The sequence below is a fragment of the Carcharodon carcharias genome, chromosome 2 (assembly GCF_017639515.1).
Source record: "Carcharodon carcharias isolate sCarCar2 chromosome 2, sCarCar2.pri, whole genome shotgun sequence".
In the NCBI taxonomy this organism is placed as follows: Eukaryota; Metazoa; Chordata; class Chondrichthyes; order Lamniformes; family Lamnidae; genus Carcharodon; species Carcharodon carcharias.
Window position 1 is genome coordinate 123,221,397 of NC_054468.1, and position 24,058 is coordinate 123,245,454.

The 24,058-nt window shown below is 41.6% G+C and overlaps 1 protein-coding gene across 1 annotated transcript; it reads right to left on the reverse strand.

Moving 5' to 3' along the window:
- On the reverse strand, positions 1-23,984 carry LOC121275281 (malate dehydrogenase, cytoplasmic-like). Its single transcript, XM_041182724.1, has 9 exons — positions 23,890-23,984; positions 15,320-15,418; positions 14,536-14,632; positions 9,666-9,841; positions 4,594-4,716; positions 3,990-4,166; positions 2,023-2,136; positions 532-621; positions 1-339 (listed from the first exon to the last, which is right to left on the reverse strand). The coding sequence occupies exons 1-9, from the start codon at positions 23,890-23,892 to the stop codon at positions 214-216; spliced, it is 1,005 nt and encodes a 334-aa protein (XP_041038658.1). The 5' UTR covers positions 23,893-23,984; the 3' UTR covers positions 1-213.
- Positions 23,985-24,058: the final 74 nt, after the last annotated feature.

The following is a 24,058-nucleotide window of genomic DNA, read 5'->3' on the forward strand; positions in this document are numbered from 1 at the left end:
TGAGGTTACTGGTATTAATTTTATTATTTTTATGCCTTCCCTATATAGGATAATAACATGTTATTATTAACAGAATATTAACTGTTACAGTGCAGCTCAAGATTCCTTACACAAGATTTTTATGGAGATAATAGAACCAAACAGCTTGATTACTTTTACCACAAACACTGAACATACACAACAGCAATTAGTATTTAGGTTAGGCAATGATTCTCAAGCACTTGACAGAAACTCAGAGGCTGTTTCTTTCTCTTCGGTCAGCTCTTTGGCAGTAGCTTTCATCTTTTCACAGGAGAAGTCATTGATTTTCAGGCATTCGACAATACTCCAAGCTTTATTCTGGAACAAAGGCAAGCAATTAATGTACACCTGGTAAGTAAAGCCCATTTCAAGAAAGAATTAAAACATATTTCACACAAATATCTTTAAAATCTGCAGTTATGGGTCTCATCATGAAGTAATTAGAAGAGATGAAATCTGCCATTACCTGATCTGCAATATTTCAAGGACGACAATAAATTAACAGCTTACCTTGATTTGAACCGGGAACGAATAAACCAGGTCATTGGGGATATTGTATGGGTTTCCATCGGAAATCACACCCATGGACACCCATTCACCCTGAACAACAAAAAAGGAGCTTTAAGTGTTTACTACGTGCCTTGAGTGTAGTTTTATTCAGAAAGCTGTAAAACTCTCGGCTGGAATAACCAAAATCAACAAAAAAGACTGGCTTATTTAGCAACATTTTGTGTTACAAAAGGCAGACTCCAGCACATATTCTGAAGAGACACCAAGAAACATTTGTTACATGACAATCAAGTTAATTCTCTGTTTTATATTGTAAAGTGTGCTTGAAAATCCACCATTCAGAATTTTAAAATTCCAAGTCCACATTTGTCATGGCAATGTAAATAATTTCGAAACACAAGTGTGTGTACATGTGTGTGTGCGCGCGTGTGCATGCAGATGCTATTGTCAGAATGGGCCAGAAGAGCTGCTGGAGAAATGCCGGTGTGTTAAATAACATTGGCGCTATCAGCATGCAAAAATCCAGCATTTGTTTTAAAAGATGGATATACTTCCTGGGTTATGAATCTCCAAAAAATGCTGATAATTGCAGCCACTCCTCTGTTAGTCTAGCCAAAAAATGATTCAAGAAATTACTGGATTTGCACCCTGAGCTGAATTTCATAACGTAAGGAGCCTATTAATGACAAGTTTACCTTTCTGCAATTCTACTCAACCTTGGAGGTCCACAAGGGGAACAAATAAAATTGTTGCATCTCACTCCTGCAGGGAGTAAATTGTTTCTAGAGGTTTTTAAAATTTTATGTTACTTTCCCTTATTTTCCTGTCTTAATCCAATATTTTTTTCTCTCTTTATTTTTCTTCTCATAGCTAAATTAATTCATCTGATTTCCTTCTGCATCATTCATACTATTTTTTTATATTCACAAATTTCATTGGATTTGACAGACTACTGGTCCCGTTGTTCAGAGATCCCAGATGTCCTGTCAGCCGCTTGCACAACTGGAGCTGACAGGTGTGGGAAAAAATCCAATTAACAGCAAGATTCCAGTCCAACAAATTTGAGGCCATTGAAAAAAGTACTTGGCATAGCATGTGTGTGGGGGTCTTGAGGTCAAATGTTTTAATACCTTTAGACAGTGAATCAAGGCCCAATAAAGGCAAATGTTGAAAACCTGAGTGCCAAGACTTTTTTTTTAGTTGAAGGGGAGAGTCAAGGAGGGAGTGAAAAACAGGACCCCTTGATAAATTAAAATCATAAAGCATTGGATTAGATTTCTACAGTATATGTGTACACAGCCTGCATGGTGCCTACCCAGCAAGCTGCAAACTGGGGAATGAACACGCTAGTGTGGATGAAAGCAGAAAATATGCAATCTTATAGGAAGCAAAACATAAAGCATTCTAAGTGGATGTCATATGCAATGATAATTCACACCAAGGAAAGAGTTAGTGTAGAGGTAGCCTAGTTCAAATAGTGAATGAACATACCTCAGGAGTGCCAAACCAGATGTCCCTCAAGTGATCTGAAATGGCCTTAGCAGCCGACATAGCACTAGAGAGTTTCCGTGCCTTAATCACTGCAGCACCACGATTCTGCACAGTCTGTCAGTAGAGAGAAAGGAGTGGGTTTATCAGTTTACCAGGTCGCTTGCAGTATCAGCAACAGTATCAGGGGGCAAAAGGTTACTGACTTTCTCAACTTTCTTTCCCAAGGACATTGACTGTTTCACTGGGGTGTGGTTCTAATGGCATTACTGATACACCACAGTGCCTACTACAAGAAACTAAATACATCTAAGTCAGTGCACAAGAGATAAAACAAACAGATGGAAACAGATAAATACATTGAAAAGCACCGTCGATTGAAAATAAGCACATCTGAGGAAATAATTTTACACAACACATTTCTGAACTGCATTTTTTTAAAAATGGAAAACAAGGAAGTTCAAGTCTAACCAGTGCTGTTGGAGTCAAGGGCACAAATGTACTTTAAATTATAATCAACATGTATAATGGACACCATCTTGTTACATGATGTGACATTTACTGCACCTGGATTATAAAATACATGAAGGCAACAAATTGTGCAAATCTGGTGCTCTATTTAAAACCAAAATACAAAGTTTGTGCCACCAAATGCTTTTGAACAGAAGGATAATTTTGCTGTTTTACAACCGTTCCTCTTTTTGCATGCAGACTGGGAAGACTATTGCAGCATTTATTCGTATAGCATTCAACAGACAGAACAAATTTCAGCCCCCGTTGAGTCCCAAAATCTGATTCAGAATGAAAAGTAAACACTTTGCTGGCATTGCTCAATAAATTTACAGCGCTCCTGCTAATGATATTTTTAACATTCTTTGCCCAAGAGGACACATGGTCTCTGTTACACTGCATGTGTTTAGAATCCAAACATAACATTCCTTTCCTCTATTTAATTCCAACTTTTTAACTAAGTTACATACAAGCATAAGTCAAGAGCAATCAAAATGAAACAAAAACAGAAAATGCTTGAAATACTGAACAAGTCAGCCAGCATCTGTGGGGAGAAACAGAGTTAACATTTCAGGTTGAGATGGCCCTTCATCAGAACAGTTCCTGATCTGAGTGTTGGCTCTGTTTCTCTCTATAAATGTTGCCTGGCCTGGCTGAGTATTTCCAGCATTTTTGATATTGCTTCAGATTTCCAGCATCGGCAGTATTTTGCTTTTGTAATCAATATATTTTTATACCATTGATTATACATGCATCACCTTCTCTTTTGCAAACAGAATATTAAAAACGTCAAATCAAGAAGCTTTCAATGGGTCTGTAAAGGGGTAGGCTTTTTAAATAACCCTCAAATCCTCAGTCTGAACAAGTGACTGAGATTAATCACTGACCTCTGAAAAACACAGCAGGAATATTGTACTGAACGACCCAGGTTTAGGATTTTATAAATTAAATATTATTTTGGGCTTCTCAAAGGCAAGTTTATCCAGAGTGATTGATCCACAGAGTAGGATAGCAGCCAATTTGGACCCCATTTTATACTGAGTTACCTGTGCTAGGCAGAGTGTTATATATTCACCTGAGTGACACTTGGCAAAAGTTTGTGTGGGAGAAGACAGAACAGGTTTCAGTTGCTGCAACCTATGCCAATAGCCTGCTGAATCTTACTATCAAATACAAGAATGTCCACTTTAGGGAAGGTATGGCAGGATGAAGTTTATGCAGTGTAATCCAATAAGGAATCAACACCTTGCTCTACACAAAATAACCAATTTAAAATCCACAGCGTTATCAGTTTTGTAAGTAAATTGGAGAAGGCAAACATATACATTTTAAAAGCTACAACGGAAACTGAACTTAGAAGGAACTGATGCCAATTCTGTTCTCTAATTGCTATAGTATTTATTGGTATTCCTTATAAATAAATACAAATATTCATGAAGATCAATAAGGAAGATACTTACAGTGATAAAATCACCCCGCAGCCAGCTATCATCCTTAACAGCATCAAGGACACTCATCTGCTTTCCTTTAACTTTTACGACAGCATGACTAACATCTGGATATTGAGTAGAAGAATGATTGCCCCAGATGATAACATTCTTTACATCATTAGAAGGCACGCCCAACCTGTATGCAATCTAAAAAAGATAAAGCTTAATTTGTAATACATTCAGTTGAAGAAAAACAGAGTTTGCTTAAATAAACAGGAGAATAAAATAACGTTGCAACCTTTCAAAGTATCGATCAGACTATTTGCTCTAAATTCACAATTTCTGTCCACCTTTTTGGAAACTTACAAACTGTTCCACTAATACTTTCAATCAAATCATTGAGATCTTGGACATCAATTCAGCATTCAAACACAAATACCAATTTCATACTTAAGCAGAAAAACTACACAATTAAAGGCGTGCCTGTTTTTTTGCTGTTGTCCTAAACAGCAGAGATAAATCTCAAGATCAGGACTTAAGTCAACTGAATTTTGGCAAGTTGTAGAACGAAGGCTCCCTCTCCCCAAGCTTAGCTCATCAAGAAGCTGTAATTTAAAGCTGATTCTATAAATACCTGAGCTTTTGCTCGGTTATGATCCAAACGAGTCAAGCAAGAGAAGTTCTCTTTCGGAATCGATGGCGCACACTTAATTGCAGTCAAACAATTGGTATTAGCTGGGTTTCCCACAACAAGAACCTGCAAGAAATAATTTGTTTTTTTTTTACAACCATACCAGAAAGAGAATCCAGTAATATTGGCAGTAACCACATTTTTAGTCACCTCAGGTCAAATGTGACATTTAAATAGTGTATATTTAGGCAAAATATATGAGCAGGGAAGGATTTGCAAGTTGTTTGCAATTGCATTATAATGACCCCATTGCCTGTAAATAGAGATGTAAGTTTTTGGTTTGCATAACTCTGCTACCTTGCTGTATGCCCATGGCCTGACCTACTTTCAGTAGCAGCGCTTGATAGCAACACATTCAATAGGAGGACTGCATGGCCATGCTCTTATCCCCCTAGAGTATCACGGACAGTCAGGATATTAATCCATGCCAAGCCAGGAAAGCAAACCAACTCCTGGTAATGAAGACAAAAGTTCTAGGTTATGCTCCTTTCAGAAATAGACTGTGATTATATCAAATGTTTTATATTTGGTGGAAATGTTTTTGGTGGAAGCCAGTTTTTCTCAGTAATATTTTAGAAACATTTCTTTAATGTATTATAATTTCATGCCTTTGAACAACCTTAATGCAGTAAAAGGTACGATAAAGCTTTTAAAAAAGAATCTTACATTTCCTAACATTGCAAAGGAAACAGGATGAGTATTATTACTAGATATAGAATGGTATCCAATTAGGCATAACAAATCAGGTGTTCCTGGCATATCAAATCAACTGGAAGGTTAAACTGAATGAAGGCTTAGACAGCACACGTTCATGTAAGTTTGCAGTGCCCGAAATTCAACCATAAACAAAATCTGCAAGGTAACAGACTTATTTTTCCAATGTGTACAAATAGTTTTAGCTGCATTTTCATAAGCATGTAAACAGAGTTGCATGTTTTCTATGGAATTTTGCTCACATTTCATACCTACCCATTTTCAAAAAGGAGAACATTTCACAAGTTTAGACAATTTGCAAAAAATTGGATGCAACATAAGTAATGTCAGTGGGGGATGATAGAAAAACTGGGCATGGGAGTTGCTTTCTAAGTGAGCATATTGTTAGGAAATAAGAGATAGTTTAAGTAAGTTACATGTGTATTTGGGTGTGTTAAGGATAAAGTATATCTTTCAGTTTAAGTTTTATTTTTTCTATTTTTGGGTGTTAGGAATGAGTTTTAGTTTTAAAGTTTAAGTTCGATTTATATTTGTGTTAAAAGGTCAAGCTGAATTTTGGTTTTACTCTAAAAAGGTGGGATCTAGTTTCATTTTTAGTGGAAACAGCAGGTCTAAAGCTGTTTGTATGCCTGCATTTCTAATGAGGTTTTTACGACAGGGGTTCAGAAAGACAGGATCTGCTCACACAAAGAAAAAACAGCAGTTTGAGGGTATTTGAAAACAGCTGCCAGGGAGGGACTGAAGCAGAGGGGCAGATAGCAAGTTCCAAACTGAAGTTGAAGCCTGGACTTCAGAGAGAGTGGACATTGGGAGGGGTTGCTGCAGAGTGAGAGCAGATTTCCCAAAAGAACTGAAAGGTCCCAAGGTCAAGGAGTTTGACAGAAACAGGAGAAAGTCCCAAGAAGACCTTCTGGTCAAAGGAAGGACAGGAACCTGGAAAAGGTCCTGTTAAGTGAAGTTAAAAGTGAGGAGCAGAGGAATGCTTCAAGCTTAAAAGGGAGAAGGCTACAGGGTCAAAGCGATATAAAGGCTTGTGAGACGTCAGAAGGTCCAAAGAGAACTGAAGGTCTGTAACTCTTTGCTACGGGCATGTGAAGCAGTGGTGTACTGTTGATGGCTGAGTCAGTGAGTCTGCATGGAAGAAAGCTTGAATGCATGTGGTGACCCAGGGGAGAGGAACATCGATAGGAGAGTTTGAAAACCTGGAGATGAACCCTTGCAGAAGGTGTCTAAGGAAAAGCGTTGGTTTAGGAGAAAATTCCAAAGCAAATTCTTGGAGTGGAGATTGGAAACCCTCGTGTGAAAGGCAGAGTTCAGTGAGACTGATTGGCTCGCGGTGTGACAAGTGCCTGGGGGAGAGTTGAAGAGAGATGCATAGCATCTGTCTGAGGTAGCATCTGTCACTTGGTTTCAGAGTGTGGTGTGTCTGACCACAGGTTGCCAATTGGTTTACATGGACTGTGTACTTGCTGTGAATATTAGCGTGTAAGATAGCTTTTGTAACTTGAGCTATCTTTACAAATCTGTATATATCTGCAAAGGTATAATTGTGGGTGAAGGAGTATTGTAATATAATTCATCTTTTCTTGTTAAATAAACATTTTATTCTTATGTTAAAAGTTCATCAGCTGATTTCTGCGACTCTGTTCAGTAGCCACTCTCCACGTTTCTGAACAAAAAATAAAAGTTAGGATCTCTCAAGCCAGGTTCCACCCTGAGATACGGCTTGTCCAGTAGTAACATCAGCTGGGATCATAATAATGTGTTCAGGCACAGCCATGTAGCATAAATAAGAGCAGAAAGCCTTAGGTCAATTTCAGAAAAAAAAATCTGGTGCCTTCCTTTCCAACCCCTCGAGGTGCTCTAGGAGACCACAGATAATCCCCAGCAATCCAACTATCTTCTCTATATGGATATGTTAGCCACTCCCAGGAACTCATCCAGACCCCTGAGTGTTTGCAGTGACTCCACACTCACTGTGCGGGTGGCAACTTGTTCAGGCCTGCATCTGCAAAAAGAGACTCCTAACAGTTGACATATTCTTTGCTTTTGTACTTGTGTCCCCCAGTCTCCCCTCATCTATTTAGCTCAAATAACCTATCCACTTCAGCCGAGTCTAATGCTTCATTTTTTAAAGCTTTTTATTAAATCTCTACAAAGTTTTCACATTTCTAAAATTAAAAAGATCAGAAGTTTCTAGCTCTCCACCTCCTTCAAAGCACTCTTTAAAATTACCTCTTTTTGACCAAGCTTTTGGTTACCTGCACTGGTATCTCCTTATGTGGCTCCGGGTCAAGTTTCATTTGATAATTGCTACAGTGAAGCCTCTTGAGGTGTTTCGTTATACTAAGCATGCCACATAAATGCAAACTGAAGCTATCCCAATAACTAATGGTCTTTAAACTAAGTATGAATATATTGGGCCCTCCTCTGAACTTTGTGTAAACATTGTATGTTACTCACCGTGTGAGGGAAACTTGACAGCATTTTAGATGTGAGCTGACTAAGCTCTTATACAGAGAAAAGATAGTATTGTTTTTAATTAACTTAATTTAATTTTTAATGGTATTAGTGTTTGACCTGATGACATGACACTTTATGGGGTCCAGGGTCAATGTTGAAAATTCCCAGGGCAACTCCCTCCCGACTGTATACCACTGTGCCACCACTTCTGCTGGGTCTATCCTGCCGGTGGGACAAGACGTACCCAGGGATGGTGATGGTGGTGTCTGGGATATTATCTGCAAAAATATGATTCCATGAGTATGACTATGTCAGGCTGTTGCTTGACTAGTCTGTGAGACAGCTCTCCCAATTTGAGCACAAGCCCCCCAAGATGCTAGTAAGGAGGACTCTGCAGGGTTGACAGGGCTGAGTTCACCATTGTTGTTTCTGGTGCCTAGGTATATGCTGTGCGGTCCATCTGGTTTCATTCCTTATTGTAGACTTTGTAGTGGTTTGATACAACCGAGTGGCTTGCTAGATCATTTCGGAGTCAACAACAGTGCTGTGGGTCTGGAGTCACATGTAGGCCAGACCAGGTAAGGACTGCAGATTTCCTTCCCTAAAAGACATTAGTGAACCAGATGGGTTTTTACAACAATCGACAACGGTTTTGTGGTAACTACTACCGAGACTAGGTTTTAAAAAAAAAATTCCAGATTTATTAACTGAATTTAAATTCCACCAGCTGTCATGGTGGGATTCAAACCTGTGCCCCTAGAGCATTAGACTGGGCCTTTGGATTACTGGTCCAGTGAAATTACCACTGCGCCGTCGCCTCCCCTCATGTCCCTACTTATTACAGTTAAGAATAATGTCACAGGTCAACATCAAATTGCGTCTGCCAATGACAGGACCAATTATCCCAAATCCTTCGGAACCAAGCATCATCTATAGAGAGAGTAAAACATAATTAACATTTCAAGTCAATGACCTGATTCTTCTGATGAAAAGTCACTGACCAAAAATATTATCTGTTTCTTTCTCTGCAGATGCTTGCCAGACCTGCTGAGTATTTCCAAAATTATCTGTTTTTATTTCAGAATTCCAGCATTTGCAGCATTTTATTTTTGTGCTCTGGCCCCGGTTACATTATTTCTTATTATTTGTCTCGTCTCCTATTTATTATTTAAAAAAAAAACCCTTAGCATATTTTGCTTACAAAAGTAATCCAATTCATTCATCCCAAAAGTAATCCAAGGAACTCTACTCACAATTTTATCCTAGTCTGTTTATCCTAGTCCCAATTATCAGCCTTGTTTTTAAGCAAATTATCTATTCATAGCAATTATTTACCATATCTTTGTTACTCTTTTACCTTTTCTATCAAAAACTTTCAGAAGAATCGAAGTGTATAACACTGTAGTGTCTCTCCTTCCTTTAACAAGACATATTTTCCAAATAGAAAAGCAAAATACTGCAGATGCTGGAAATCTGAAATAAAAACAAATGCTCTGATGAAAGGTCATCAAGCTGAAAAGTTAACTGTTTCTCTCTTCACAGATGCTGCCTGATCTGCTGAGTATTTTCCAGCATTTTCTTTTTACTTTCCAAATGTTCATCCACTAGATCTCTGTATAAATACAATGATTTTTCCTACAGTTGATGTGGTTTATAATTCCCAGAGTGACTTTTGTTTAGCAGGATTCTTTATTTAGCCACTTGCCGTTCCTTAGGGATCTTCCCTGAATTTGGAAAGATTACAAAAAAAATGTTGAGAAGATTTATCAGTCCCAATCAAATGTGTGGCTGCAAATTCTACATGAAGATGGTGCACTTCAAACCAAAGCGTTTGATACCTTGACTGTCTTCTTGGCCAGCTTGTCTAAAGCATACCCCTGGGATTTGAATATCTTGGAATTCGCTTGGAGCAGGTCTTTCCTTTCCATGCCCTCCCGTCTTGGCATAGAGCCCACCAGAATCGCCACATCAATGTCCTTGAAAGCTTCCTCCTCTTTGTCAGTTGAAATGACCTCTGCAGGAAACAGGCATAAGTTAAGAGCAATCTAATTACTATGTTCAAGTGGGTTTATTCTTAAAAAAATCAAAATCAACTCCCCTAGTGGCACTCCTAGTTTAGAATAGCATTGAGCGCTACCTAGATTCAGATCTTTAAGAGTTGAGTGCTTGGTTAAGAGAAGAGAGACAAACTAATTTCCCTCTCAGAAAACCTTTCTGTATCCAATGCCAGGCAGGGGTAGGTAATTTGATGTTCCCCTGGGTGTAGTCAATACTGCTTTTTTTGTGGACTTCTAGCAGACAATGTTGAGCAGAGGAGAGCAGCTTACAGTTTCCTCTTCACTTACAGCAAGGAACTGAGATATTTCCAGAACTGACAAGGCCAAGGCTTAAAGTCAGTTGAGACTCTTTATTTGCATCTCAGGTGAGAAGTGGGGAAGGTTCGACATCTATTGTTTCCAACAATATGGCTCTCCTTTCAGAAGGTATGGAATTATTTTCATTCATGGGATGTGGATTTCGCTGGCTGGGCTAGCATTTATTACCCATCCCTAGTTGCCTTTGAGGTGGTGGTGGTGAGCTACCTTCTTGAACCAGTGCAGTCCCGAGGTGTAGGTACACCCACAGTGCTGTTAGGGAGTTCTAGGATTTTGATCCAGCGACAGTGAAGGAACAGTGATATACTTCCAAGTCAGGATGGTGAGTGACTTGGAGGGAAACTTCCAGGTGATGGGGGTCCCATCTATCTGCTGCCCTTGTCCTCCAGATGGTAGTAGTTGTGGGTTTGGAAGGTGCTGCCTAAGGAGCCTTGGTGAGTTTGTGCAGTGCAGCTTGTAGATGGTACACAATGCTGCCGATGTGTCTGTGATGGAGGGAGTGAATGTTGAAGGTGGTGGATGTGGTGCCAATCAAGCGGGCCGCTTTGTCCCGAATGGTGTCAAGCTTCCTGAGTGTTGTTGGAGCTGCACTGATCCAGACAAGTGGAGAGTATTCCATCACACTCCTGACTTGTGGACAAGATTTGGGGAGTCAGGAGGTGAGTTACTCGCCACAGGGTTCCTAGCCTCTGACTTGCTCTTGTAGCCACAGTATTTTACATGGCTGATTGAGTTCAGTCTCTGGTCAATGGTAACCCCCCCCCGCCAAGGTTGTTGACAGTCGTAGATTCAGCGATGGTAATGCCATTCAATGTCAAAGGGCGATAGTTAATTCTCTCTTGTTGGAGATGGTCATTGCCTGGCACTTGTGTGGCATGAATGTTACTTGCCATTTTCAGCCCAAGCCTGGATATTGTCCAGGTCTTGCTGCATTTCGACATGGACTGCTTCAAGATCCGAGGACTCGCAAATGGTGTTGAACATTGCACAATCATCAGTGAACCTCCCCACTTCTGACCTTATGATGGAAGGAAGAACACTGATGAAGCAGCTGAAGAAGGCTGGGCCTAGGACACTACCCTGAGGAACTCACAACCATCTTCTTTTGTTCTAGGTACAACTCCAACCAGTGGAGAGTTTTACCCCTGATTCCCACTGAATACAGTTTTGCTAGGGCTCCTTGACGCCATACTCGGTAAAATGCTGCCTTGATGTCAAGGCCAGTCACTCTCACCTCACCTTGGGAGTTCAGCTCCATGTTTGAACCAAGGCTGTAATGAGGTCAGGAGCTGAGTGACCCTAGCGGAACCCAGACTGGGCATCAGGTGAGCAGGTTATTGCTAAGTGCCACCTGATAGCAGTGTTGATGATCTCTTCCATCAATTTACTGATGACCAAGTGATTGAGGCTGTAATTGGCCAGGTTGGATTTGTCCAGCTTTGTGTACAGGACATACCTGGGCAATTTTCCACATTGCCACTGGATGCCAGTTTGTAGCTGTACTGGAACAGCTTGGCTAGGGGTGCAGAAAGGTCTGGAGTACAAGTCTTCAGTACTATTGCTGGAATATTGTCAGGAGCCATAGCCTTTGCAGTATCCAGTGCCTTCAGCCGTTTCTTGATATCACCTGGAGTGAATCGAATTGGCTGGAGACTAGCATTGGGCATCAGGAGGCGGCCGAGATGAATCATTCACTCGACATTTCTGGGTGAAGTTGTTGCAAATGCTTCAGCCTTATCTTTTGCACTGATGTGCTGGGCTCCTTCATCATTGAGGATGGGGATATTTGTGGAACCTCCTCCTCCAATTTTAATTGTCCACCACCATTCATGACCGGATGTAGCAGAACTGCAGAGCTTAGATCCGATAGATTGATGGTGGAATTGCTTAGCCCTGTTTATCACTTGCTGTTCGACAGGCAAGTTGTCCTGTGTTGTAGCTTCACCAGGTTGACCTCTCATTTTTAGGTATGCCTGGTGCTGCTCCTGGCATGCCCTCCTACACTCTTCATTGGACCAGGGTTGAACCCCTGACTTGGTGGTAGTGGTGGAGTGGGGGATATGCCGGGCCATGAGATTACAGATTGTGTTAGAGTATAATCCCGCTGCTGCTGATGACCATCAGTGCCTCATGGCCAGTCTTCAGTTGTTAAATCTATCCCATTTAGCACGGTGATAGTGCCACACAACACAATGGAGGGTATCCTCAAAGTGAAGACAGGACTTCGTCTCCACAAGGACTGTGCGGTGGCCACTACTACCGATATTATCATGGACAGGTACATCTGCGGCAGGCAGGTTGGTGAGGATGAGGTCAAGTATGTTTTTTCTTCTCTTTGGTTCCCTCACAAACTGCCGCAGACCCAGTCCAGCAGCTATGTCCTTTAGGGTTCGGCCAGCTTGGTCAGTAGTGGTGCTACCGAGCCACTCTTGATGATGGATATTGAAGTCCCCCACCCAGAGTACATTCTGCACCCTTGCCGCCCCTCAATGCTTCCTCCAAGTGGTTTTCAACATGGAGGAGCACTGATTCATTAGCTGAGGAGGGCAGTACATGGTATCAGCTGGAGGTTTCCTTGCCCATGTTTGACCTGATGCCATGAGACTTCATGGGGGCCGGAGTCAATGTTGAGGACTCCCAGGGCAACCCCCTCCTAAATGTATACCACTATGCCACCACCTCTGCTGGGTCTGTCCTGTTGGTGAGGCGGTGTCTGGGACATAATCTGTAAGGTATGATCCTGTGAGCATGACTATGTCAGGCTGTTGCTTGACTAGTCTGTGAGCCAGCTCTCCCAGTTTGAGCACAAGCCCTCAGATGTTTGTAAGGGGGACTTGGCAGGGTTGACAGGGATCAGTTTGCCATTGTCATTTCTGGTGCATAGGTCCATGCTGGGTGGGCCATAAGGTTTCATTCCTTATTGACTTCTCTTTAACATTTGATACAACTGAGTGGCTTGCCAGGCTATTTCAGAGGGCATTAAGAGTCAACCACATTGCTGTTGGTCCGGAGTCATGTGTAGGCCAGACCAGGTGAGGACAGATTTCCTTCCCAAAAGGACATCAGTGAACCAGATGGGTTTTTAAAACAATTGACAATGGTTTAATGAGCATCAGACTTTTAATTCCTGATTCAAATTCAGTTTCGAACCCGGGTTCCCAGAGCATTACCCTGGGTCTCTGGATTACTACTCTAGTGACAATTTCACCATACCACAGTTCTTGTTGCTCCATGATCCAGCTTTAGAAAGATTACAAGGATTTCCCCTGATGATCAGGAGGCCCAACACACTCCTGATGTGATATTAAAGTATTTGCAGCAGAATTTCCAAACTTAATGCTTGAATTTAGCTGGGACACCAGCAGCGGCTACAACTGGCCTGAGGGTGCATGAGCTAGGGCAGAGAAAAGCAACATGGCTTCTTTCCTTTAGGGAAGGAAATCTTCGACTCCCGACTGCCTTCCAGTGACATGTGCTTCAAAGTGTGTCTGTGGGATGTGAGGATATAACAAGATTGTACATCCAAAATGCCTGCCGGACAAATAGGCTGTCAGCACTTGTACTGAAAGTCAGAAATGAATAATATTTATTGGATTGGGGCAGGGAAGTGCTACATTCATGCAACCAGACCCCAGCACATGTCAGCACCTTTCTCTGAGGAGGTGAGAAAAACCGACAGAAAGACTCCCAGAGACTTTTTAAAAATTCAGAGCTTTGATTCACAGTTTACAATTCATGTTTCATTATGTAGGTCAGGAGGCAGCTCCCTTAATAAGTTACAATCTTTTTCTAAGCTTGCGCACAAGGTTTTTCTCTCTCAATCAACAATTCCAGATTTGTAGTGTAACAATAAAACAAGTCATTGCTATTTAATTGTGCTAAGCAGCTAAACCAATGAGAGTTGAGCATCAAATCTACCTCTTAATCAATAGTTGTGTAACACTAATGATGCAATGGACACTGAACAGGTTGAATAATATTTGACTTTGTATTAAAGATTTGTAAACATGGGACACAATCATTGTATGGGAGCAATTCCAGCTAAATTACACACAAAGTAGCCCAATAAATCTTCAAGCAGTGCATTTGATTTTTAATCGCAGAATTAGACATTTAAGTTCTAGCTCTGGTTGACCTACAGTAAAATTCTTAATTGGCAGCAGAAAGTGATTTCACTTCCAACACAAAGGGGGCTAAAACTAAATGTGTAATGTACTGTATTGAAAGTTAACCAAGTTCTTTCAAGTAGAAAACAAAAGAACTTTATTATAATAACAACGATAACATTTTCAATTTTAAATTAACATCCAATGCCCACATTTAGCCTACTCACCCCGGACTAGTGGAAGAGCACAATCGCAAATTTCCATCACGACACCTTCCAGCACCGGCAGCATTGGTGTAATATCAAGCAGCACAAGAATGAGGGGCTTTGGAAATTATACAAAAAAACCATAATTCAGTACTGTACTATACATGACACTATGCCTTCACTCTATGTAATCCAATGACACTTCAGTAGAATGAAACATTTTACTTTGAGACAACATTCCTTCAGTAGCTCTGCATGATCTGCACAGAAATTCGCAATCCCATTTGTTCCAAGATGAATCCTCTAAGACAAGACACTATTTCACAGCTGGGAAGGGAAAGAAGCTTTTCCTAATCCTCACCTATTGCTACCAGCATTAAACATGCCTGTTAGGCTTTGTCCAGCTGGGTGCAATACTGTACCACACTGCCCATGGTGAAGATGGGATTCAAACTCGTTTATAGTCTAAAAAGGAGAAAATGACTTTTCCTGGTGAGAAAGCAGCCAGCTGAAAAATCTAACGTCAACAGCAGATCTATGTTCAGGCTGCCCTAATGCTATGGAAAGCAGCATCCCTCCTGTTTCAACATCCTATTTCTGGTTACTCCTATTTGACTTTAAAAATGTATAGTCTTGGTGAGGGCTGGATTCTAAACTGAAAGTTCAGTTTATTTTCTTCTTCTCTCCTCTTGTTACCAAGCATTGATTTTTTTTCTGTTATTGCAATACTCTGCCGTTTTGAAAAAGCAAAGGAAAAGACTGCAACTGTTCAATCAGTCTATTTTTTAATAACAGTAAACACTACCTGATCTTTTCCGAAAACATCGCCCTTTACAATGGTGTAGAGAAGGGAATAGGCAATCTGACCAGCAGCACCGGTCACGAGAACTTTAATGGGCTCTGCCTGGAAGAGAAATCGAACAGGGGGAGAAAAGTTTAGTGATTCAGAGATGGATATCATAAAGAAACACATTATTTTTCGAAGTTCAGCTTTTCTGTAGGTCACAAACATATGAATTAGGAGCAGGAGTGGGTCACCCAGCTCTTCGAGTCTGCTCCGCCATTCAATAAGATCATGGCTGATCTGATTGCAACCTCAACTCCACATGCCTGCCTACCCCCAATAGCCTTTCACCCCCTTGCTTATCAAGAATCTGCCTTAAAAATATTCAAAGACTCTGCTTCAATCACCTTTGAGGATGAGTTCCAAAGGCTTATGACCCTCAGAAAAAAATTCTCCTCATCTCAGCCCCTTATTTTTAAAGTGACCCCTAGCTCAAGATTCTCCGAGAACAGCAAACATCCTTTCCTTTAGATTCTAGTAAATTAAGGTTTCTTCTACTGCACAACATCCATTATAAATAAATAGACTATAAACCATGCTCAAGGATTATAGGCTTAACATTTTCCACAAGCACTTTGAATGGTTTAAGAACATTTAAATAAAAAACTGAACTTCCGCAAAAAAAAAATCCTTGAATAATGAAACGCATGGTATCAGTGTGCAAAGCTGAATTGGAATTGATTTCTGTCTAGCCAAGAACAGATGATGATTGAAGCTAAAGCAGATAGTTAATTAATTAACTTTAAAACAATTGATATTAATCTGTGATACACTCACTCAAAATTAATTTCACTGAAAACCTATTCATTGTGTTAGGAGTGAAAAACAAAATTGCCATTGGTAGAAATGGAAACATAAAATCGCAACTCTTGTAACCAAGGGAACAATCGGTTTTTTGCAATTACCCATATAACCATGTGCCTTTTTATAGAACCTTTACAGTAACAAAATCGTCTAAGGACATTGCACAGGCAGAGGTCAGATTGCAGTATCACTTTAACAGTGTCACATTAACCACAAACCGTTTCAACACCAGCTCAGTTAGATCTCTAAGAACAGAAGAATCTTTGGCACTGGAAATACTACTACACTCCCCAATCCCATCTATCCCTTTTGAAACAAATCCACCAATTCCTCCAATCAGTTGATATTCAGTGACTCCTCATAAAATTGGAAACGCTATTTGAGGGGAGGCTTGCTTTGAGTGATGTTTCCACGGTCAAATAGCAGATGGACATTTGTTGACACATACAATTGTGAACCATAAAGAATTGACAAATGTGCTGTTTCAGAAGTCTCTTGCAAGGGGACACTTTTATTTTTAAGTGAGAATTGCACAGAAAATCATTTAATATTGTGCTGAAAATTGTACTCAACATTGAAAAGGCTTTATATTTAAATATTTACTAAGATTCCATGTGGAGACTATACAAAAACAAATTTCTTTACGCGAATTGGATGTTCAATGTTGGAGTGGGACTTCATATATTTCATGCCGGTGGCATTTACCTCGGTTTAGATGTTTGGAGATTCTTCACTTCTCCAGTTACATTTCTAAATCTCAGTTACCAAGCTACAGAGCAAAGCAGTGCTAACCAGTTTTGCACCTGTGGTGGAGACTAACTGTGTATTTGTTCAGTGGAGCATGAAAGTCTTTGTATCCTTGCTATGTGCTCCAATCTTACTTACCCAATGTATTTACAGCTCATCCCTCCAAAGTGTACACACCTTTCCTCTAGATACCCAACTGTTTCTTCAGGTGGTTCCAGCGTTTTTACCACCAGCACTTTAATCTGCAAATCCATGTGTTGATCACTCAGAGAACCACTTCTGATATCAATCTTAAGATTTCCGTATTCAAACATGAAATGTGTTCCCTGTCTCGCTCCCACAGTTTAATGTAGAGAATTTGGAGTCACATCTTCTGCTCCCTTAATTATGTTATAACAGGGCATGTATTCAGAATGGCAGAAGGTGGAAAGTGGGGTTTCATGAGGGTCAGTCCAAGGACCACTGTTATTCACAATTTATATTTTGGAATCTAAAGCACATCTCTAAATTTGGGTGGGATCGGCAACACAGAGGAGTGCAAGAAACTACTAATAAACAGACAGAAAGGACATAGGAAATGAATTTCAACGTAAGTATGAGGTATTACATTTTGGTAGGAAAAATAAGGAGGTCATATACGACTTGGAAAATAAGAATCTAAGTGGGTTAGGGAAGCAAAGGGATTTGGGAGTATGAATACACCAGTCACTAAAAGCTGCGTCAGCCATTAAAAACACAAACCGAATACTTGGGTTTATTTCTAGAAGGATAAAATTGAAAAGTAGAAAGTTATGTTAAATTTAAATCAAACCTTGGTTAGACTGCAGAATACTGTGTGCATTTCAAGCTGTCATATTTTTCAAAGGATATAGGGGGACTAGAAAAGGTGCAAAAACAAATTTATAACATACGAATAAGTAGGCTATTCAGCTCCTCGAGCCTGCTCGGCCATTTAATAAGATCATGGCTGATCTGGTAATAACCTGAAATCTGCATCCCACCTATCACCCCCTTGCTTACCAAGAATCTATCCACCTCTGCCTTAAAAATATTCAAAGACTCTGCTTCCACCACCTTTTCAGGAAGAGAGTTCTAAAGACTCACGATCCTCTGTGTGAAAAAATTTTGGCTCAACTCTGTTTTAAATGGGCAACCCCTTATTTTTAAACAATGACCCATAGTTCTAGATTCATCCACAAGAGGAAACATCCTCTCCGCATCCACCCTGTCAAGACCCCTCAGGGTCTTATATGTTTCAATTAAATCACCTCTTGCTACTTTTCTAAACCCCAGCAGATATAAGCCTAGCCTTTCCAGCCTCTCCTCACAAGACAACAAGACGATGCCACAAATGCATGCCTGCACCTATAAGAAAAGGAATGACAGGTTGGTCCTTTTCTTCTTAGTAAAATGGCTGAGGGGTGACCAAACAGAGGATTTGAAGATTATGAAATCTTTTAATTGAGCGGATACAGAGAATGTTTCCTTTTGTGGGGAAGATCAGAACTAAAAGCCATCAATATAAGGTAAAGGATCTGGGGATGCATACGAATAGATCTTTGAAGGTGGCAGGACATAAGAGAGTGCGGTGAGTAAAACATTTAACACCTTGGGCTTCATAAATAGCACAAAAGCAGGGAAGGTACACTGAACCTTTATAAAGCTTTGGTTAGGCCACAACTGGAATACTGCGGCCATTCCTGGTCACCACACTTTAGGAAGGATAGGGTTGGGCCCTTGGGTGGATGCAGAGATTTACCAGAATAGTTCCACGGATGGGGGATTTAGATACAAGGTTAGGTTGGAGAAGCTGGGGTTGTTCTCCTTTGAGCAAAGAAGATTGAGGAGGGGATTTGATAGAGGTGTACAAGACTGATAAGGCAGACAAGGGAAAACTGTTCCCGTTAGCTGATGGTGCAAGGACTAGGAAATACAGATTTAAGGTTTTGGGCAAGAGATGCAGGGAAAATGTGTAGAAGAACTTCTTTATGCACTGAGTGGTAATGACCTGGAACACTCTGCCTATGAGGACGTGGAAGTAGAGATGAACAATGATTTCAAAATGCATTGGATTTGCACTTGAAGGAAATAAACTTGTAGGGCTATGGAGATAGAGTGGGGGAATGGAACTGACTGGATTGCTTCACGGAGAGCTGGCATGGTCTTGATGGGACAAATGGTCTCCTTCTGTGCCACAAATGACTTTATGGTAATGAGGGGTTATCAAGAAATCCAATCTGGAATTAAGAAATGTGCTTACCAAGAGACAGATATCACCGATCATCATGAGTCTAGCAAGGTCTCCGCCACTTCCCTGTTAGTGATGGTTCTTCCATTGCTTCCTGCTATTTGGTCCTCAGCAGCAATCCCACTAGTCATGCAATGAGGATCATGGCCTCCCTTGCACTGGGCTGTGCATTCTGCATCTCCTGCCCCTGGAACCCACCCACCATCCCGAAGTGCACAGTAAACGTGCAGCTGACTTACTACTCATAACATTTGGCTAGAAGGTAGAAGGAATGCTACCTCCTACAGTGGACTCACAGCCCAGAAATGATCCCAACACCAGGTTCCTGACACTCATGGCAAAATTCAGCCCAATGAGTCTACTGAGACTATGGCCTGAATTTCACGCTTCGCTGGGTCCAATGGCAACCCAGTGGGGGATTTAAAAGCATCAGAGGCAGCTCCTTGGTCATTGAAAGACGAAGCAGATCTCCATTGTCTCACCAGCCTGCTTGGCATGCACAGCGACAGTGTAATGACTCATACTAATGACATGTCGTTTCCCACCCCTAGAATAGCCATACAGCAAACGAGTACAGCACCTCTACGAGGCACCCTTGACGCCGGAGGACCAGTAGCCATCAGATGCATCTGCATCACACCCACTCTCTGCACCAAGCACCAGTGCAGATGCCAGCACCTCGGTGGGCATTAAATAGTTGGCTACAATGTCGGCGCACATTGGTGGGGGCATGGCACACTCGCATGAGGAGCAGGTAGAGGCAGAGCGTGCCCAGGGTGCCGGCAGTTGGAGGACTGCCGGAGACCAGGACCATGCTGAGCCTGAGGCAGATGATGAGCTTCTGGAGTCATCCATTAGGCAGCAGATGCTGGATGTCCAGATCTGGAGGAGATTCCTGAGGGTTTGCGTGACATGGTCTATGTCATGGAAGCCACGAGGAGCACGAGTACTGTGTTGACCCTCAGCACTGAGCGCACTGCCTCCTCCATTGAGAGAGTGGCAACTCTCATGGAGAGACAGCTCCAGAAACAGAATCAGGGGTTCCTGGGGTTGTGCTCAGACCTGCAAGCCCTCATATGAGTGGCTCTAAACTTTATTGCACAGGTACTGAGTGGACTCTGGGTTCAATGGAATGGGTCATTTCAAATATCCGGTAAGGAGGCAGCACCCCTAGCTTGAGGTGAAAGCAGTGGCTTGGCAGCCCAGCTGAAGCAGCATTGAATCAAGGCCTCCCTGGTGTCCCTGCCTCCCTGAAGGTTCCAGAGGTCTGTCTCCACATCCTCAGTGTTCTTCTCCGGGCTCCTCTTCTGATCCACCACTGGAGTCATCATCGGTGGCCTGTTGGGTTGCCTCAAGATCCTCTTCCTCCAGTGGGTACCCCGCCTTGCCAGAGCCAGATTGCGGAGAGGACAGCATGCAATAACTATCAGAGATACACGCTCTGGAGGGCATTGTAGTGTTTCCCCCGAACAGTCCAGGCATCTGAATTTCATCTTCAGCAGACCAATTGTCCTCTCAATCACAGCCCTTATAGAGGCACGACTCCTATTATAACTGCTCTGGTTCTGTTCTTGGGTGCCAGAGAGGAATCATGAGCCACCTTTACAATAGATACCCCTCGTCACCCAGCAGCCATCCATCCAGCCACGCTGGAGCTATGAACAGCCTTGGTACCTATGAGTATTGGAGGATGTACATGTCATGGGCGCTGCCATGGTACCTTGCACAGACTTGCAGAATCTGTGTCTTGTGGTCACAAACTATCTGGGCGTTCATCGAGTGGAATCCCTTCCTGTTGACAAGGGCACTTGACTCACCCGCTGGCTCTTTGATGGCTACAGGAGTGCAGTCGATGGCACCCTGAATGCGGGAGAACCCAACAATCACAATGAAGCCTTTGGTTCGCTCAGCCTGGCTGGCTTTGTCTGTCCGGAAATGAATAAATGTCATTACCCGCCTGAACAGAGCTTCAGTCACCAGCTTGACGCAACTGTGGACAGCTGATTTGGAGACTCCACACATATCCCCCTCTGAGCCCTGGAAAGAGCCGGAAGCACAGAAGTTGAAGGCCACTGTGACCTTCAGAGCCTGGGCATGGGGTAGCCACCCGCACAGTTGGTGATCTCCAGCCCAATCATCTGACATATGAAGATCAGTCTCCCTGGAGAAGTGGAGCCTCCTTCTGCATTGCACCTCTTGGCATGTTGAGGTAGCTGCATTGCTGCCTGTACACTCTGGCAGCAGGATAGTGGCACCTTCTGCAGCCCCTTCTACCTTGACCAGAGAAACAGAAAGCAGTCTGGTAACTGGAAGGTCCACATGGCATAAATCCTCCAGCGGCCTTGGAGACACCAATGAGTCCTGAAATGAAGGCTAGCATTGAAAAGACTGAAGTTCAAAACAAGTTAAAGCTGTCAGGTTTCACTAAGCAACCAGCAGCAAACTATCTCCTAAACCCCTCACTACTCACACTGGCAATGCTCCTGACCCTCTGTATCCTGCCCTTGGATGATAATTCAATTCATGGGATGCCTGCCTGCTCATGCAACGAGCGCAAAATCGCACGGGCAACATAAAATCGTGGACATTAGGCTTTTTTTGGCCTTAATTGTTGGTGGGCGCGGCTTCAACTTCTGTCCGACCTCAATATTGCTCACACCCGACGTCATTTCACACAATTTCATGTATGTTCAGGTCGGGCGCGGTCAATGTAAAATTCTGGCCTTTGATCCCTTCAATTTCAATCTTAACTCTTTCAAAACCATTCATGGAGTACATGTCTTGACCACCTTCCCTTTCCACGTGCAGTATAATACCATCTCTCATTGTTTGAGCAACTCATTCTATAGGTTAGGAACTGTCACCTTCAATTCACTGCCCCTCTTGAGTTTTCAATTATAAACAGTTGAGAATGCCAACATCAAGCCCTTGGGCCCCCAATGTTCTTTTAAGATATCATGTCAACAAGTGAAATCAATTCTGTCAAAGAACCACACTGACTGAATGAAAGGAACAATTCTCAAGGTCACTACTTCCATTTCTACCACACATTCAAAACTGTCAGGGGGATCTTCCCTTGATAGGAAGTTATAGAGACAATAGAAATAATCACATTTATCCAGTCCCGTCATGGTTTCATAGTCTACCTTTTAAAAATAATTTATAAACAGTTGTACTTATACAGCTTAAAGCTAAAAAATCTGACCTTGCTCTATACGCAAGGCAAATAGATTGACATGCTGTTTTTTTCCTACTCCACACAGTTCATAATTTAACTTCTCTGAACAAAAAATTCTTGTTTACATTAAAAAATTCTCATTTAGCCTGTTGTCCCTAGTTATAAACCTCCTAGATTGCTGCACATCTGTGACATTACCACAACAGCAGATTTAACCTTAAGGGGTAAATATTGTGCAATGGCATAGATTGAATCAGATTCTTAACTTAAGCTTACATAGCACAAGGTAAATTTCTGCAGCTTGGTGGAAGCTCAGAATAACCATTATTCTGTATAATTTTAATTTGAGTTTGACCACGTGAGTCGCTGTTAGTTACTCCAAGCTCGTGAGTCGCAGTTAGTTTCTCCGAGCTTGTGAGTTGCAGTTAGTTAACCTCCTCTTACCTCAATGTCTTTGGACGTCTGCTGACTACAGAAAAATGTCTTAAGGTTTTTTAATGAAGCCCACAAACTAGCTCTGAATCACTAGATATGAGAAGTGCATTTCCTGCACAATGATGTTTGAGAAGTAGACCATTCAGCTGAACGTAAACCAAGACAAAGTCCGTTCTCCAGTCTATAAGTAATTATTGAATTAATGACCATCCTGAGGTGTATATTAAAGCTGTGATTGTCATACTGCCCATTCTGAGCTGTACATTAAGTACTGATTGTCGTACGGACCGTTCTGAGCTGTACATTAAATATTGATTGTCGTACTGATCATTTGGAGCTGTACATTAAATATTGATTGTCATACTGACCTTTCTGAGCTGTACATTAAATATTGATTGTCGTACTGACCATTCTGAGCTGTACACTAAATATTGATTGCCGTACTGACCTTTGAGCTGTACATCAAATATTGATTGTCGTACTGACCACTCTGAGCTGTACACTAAATATTGACTGCCGTACTGACCTTTCTGAGCTGTACATTAAATATTGATTGTCGTATTGACCATTCTGAGCTGTACATTAAGTATTGATTGTCATACTGATCAATCTGAGGTGTATATTAAAGCAGTGATTAACATACTGACCATTCTAGATGTATATTAAAGCAGTGATTAACATACTGAGCATTCTAGATGTATATTAAAGCAGTGATTAACATACTGACCATTCTGAGGTGTATATTAAAGCAGTGATTGACAAACTGACCATTCTGAGATGTATATTAAGTACTGATTAACATACTGAGCGTTCTGAGATGTACATTAAAGCAGTGATTAACATATTGACCATTCTGAGGTGTGTATTAAAGCATCATTCTGAGGTGTATATTAAAGCAGTGATTAACATAATGACCATTCTAGATGTATATTAAAGCAGTGATTAACATACTGACCATTCTGAGCTGTATATTAAAGCAGTTATTAACATACTGACCATTCTGAGGTGTACATTAAAGCTGTGATTGACATACTAACCATTCTGAGGTGTATATTAAAGCAGTGTTTGACATACTAACCATTCTGAGGTGTATACTAAAGCAGTTATTAACATACTGACCATTCTGCTCCAGGGTCACCTCTACCACCTCCTCCTCACAACCGCCAAATGCTGATGACAGTCACATGGCCCCCGACCGCTACGTCACCAGCCAGCCGCGCGGTGCGCTCTGGGAGTTGTTGTTTTTGTTTCCGGACGGATCGCGCTGACAGCCGGGAACCGCTGGTGA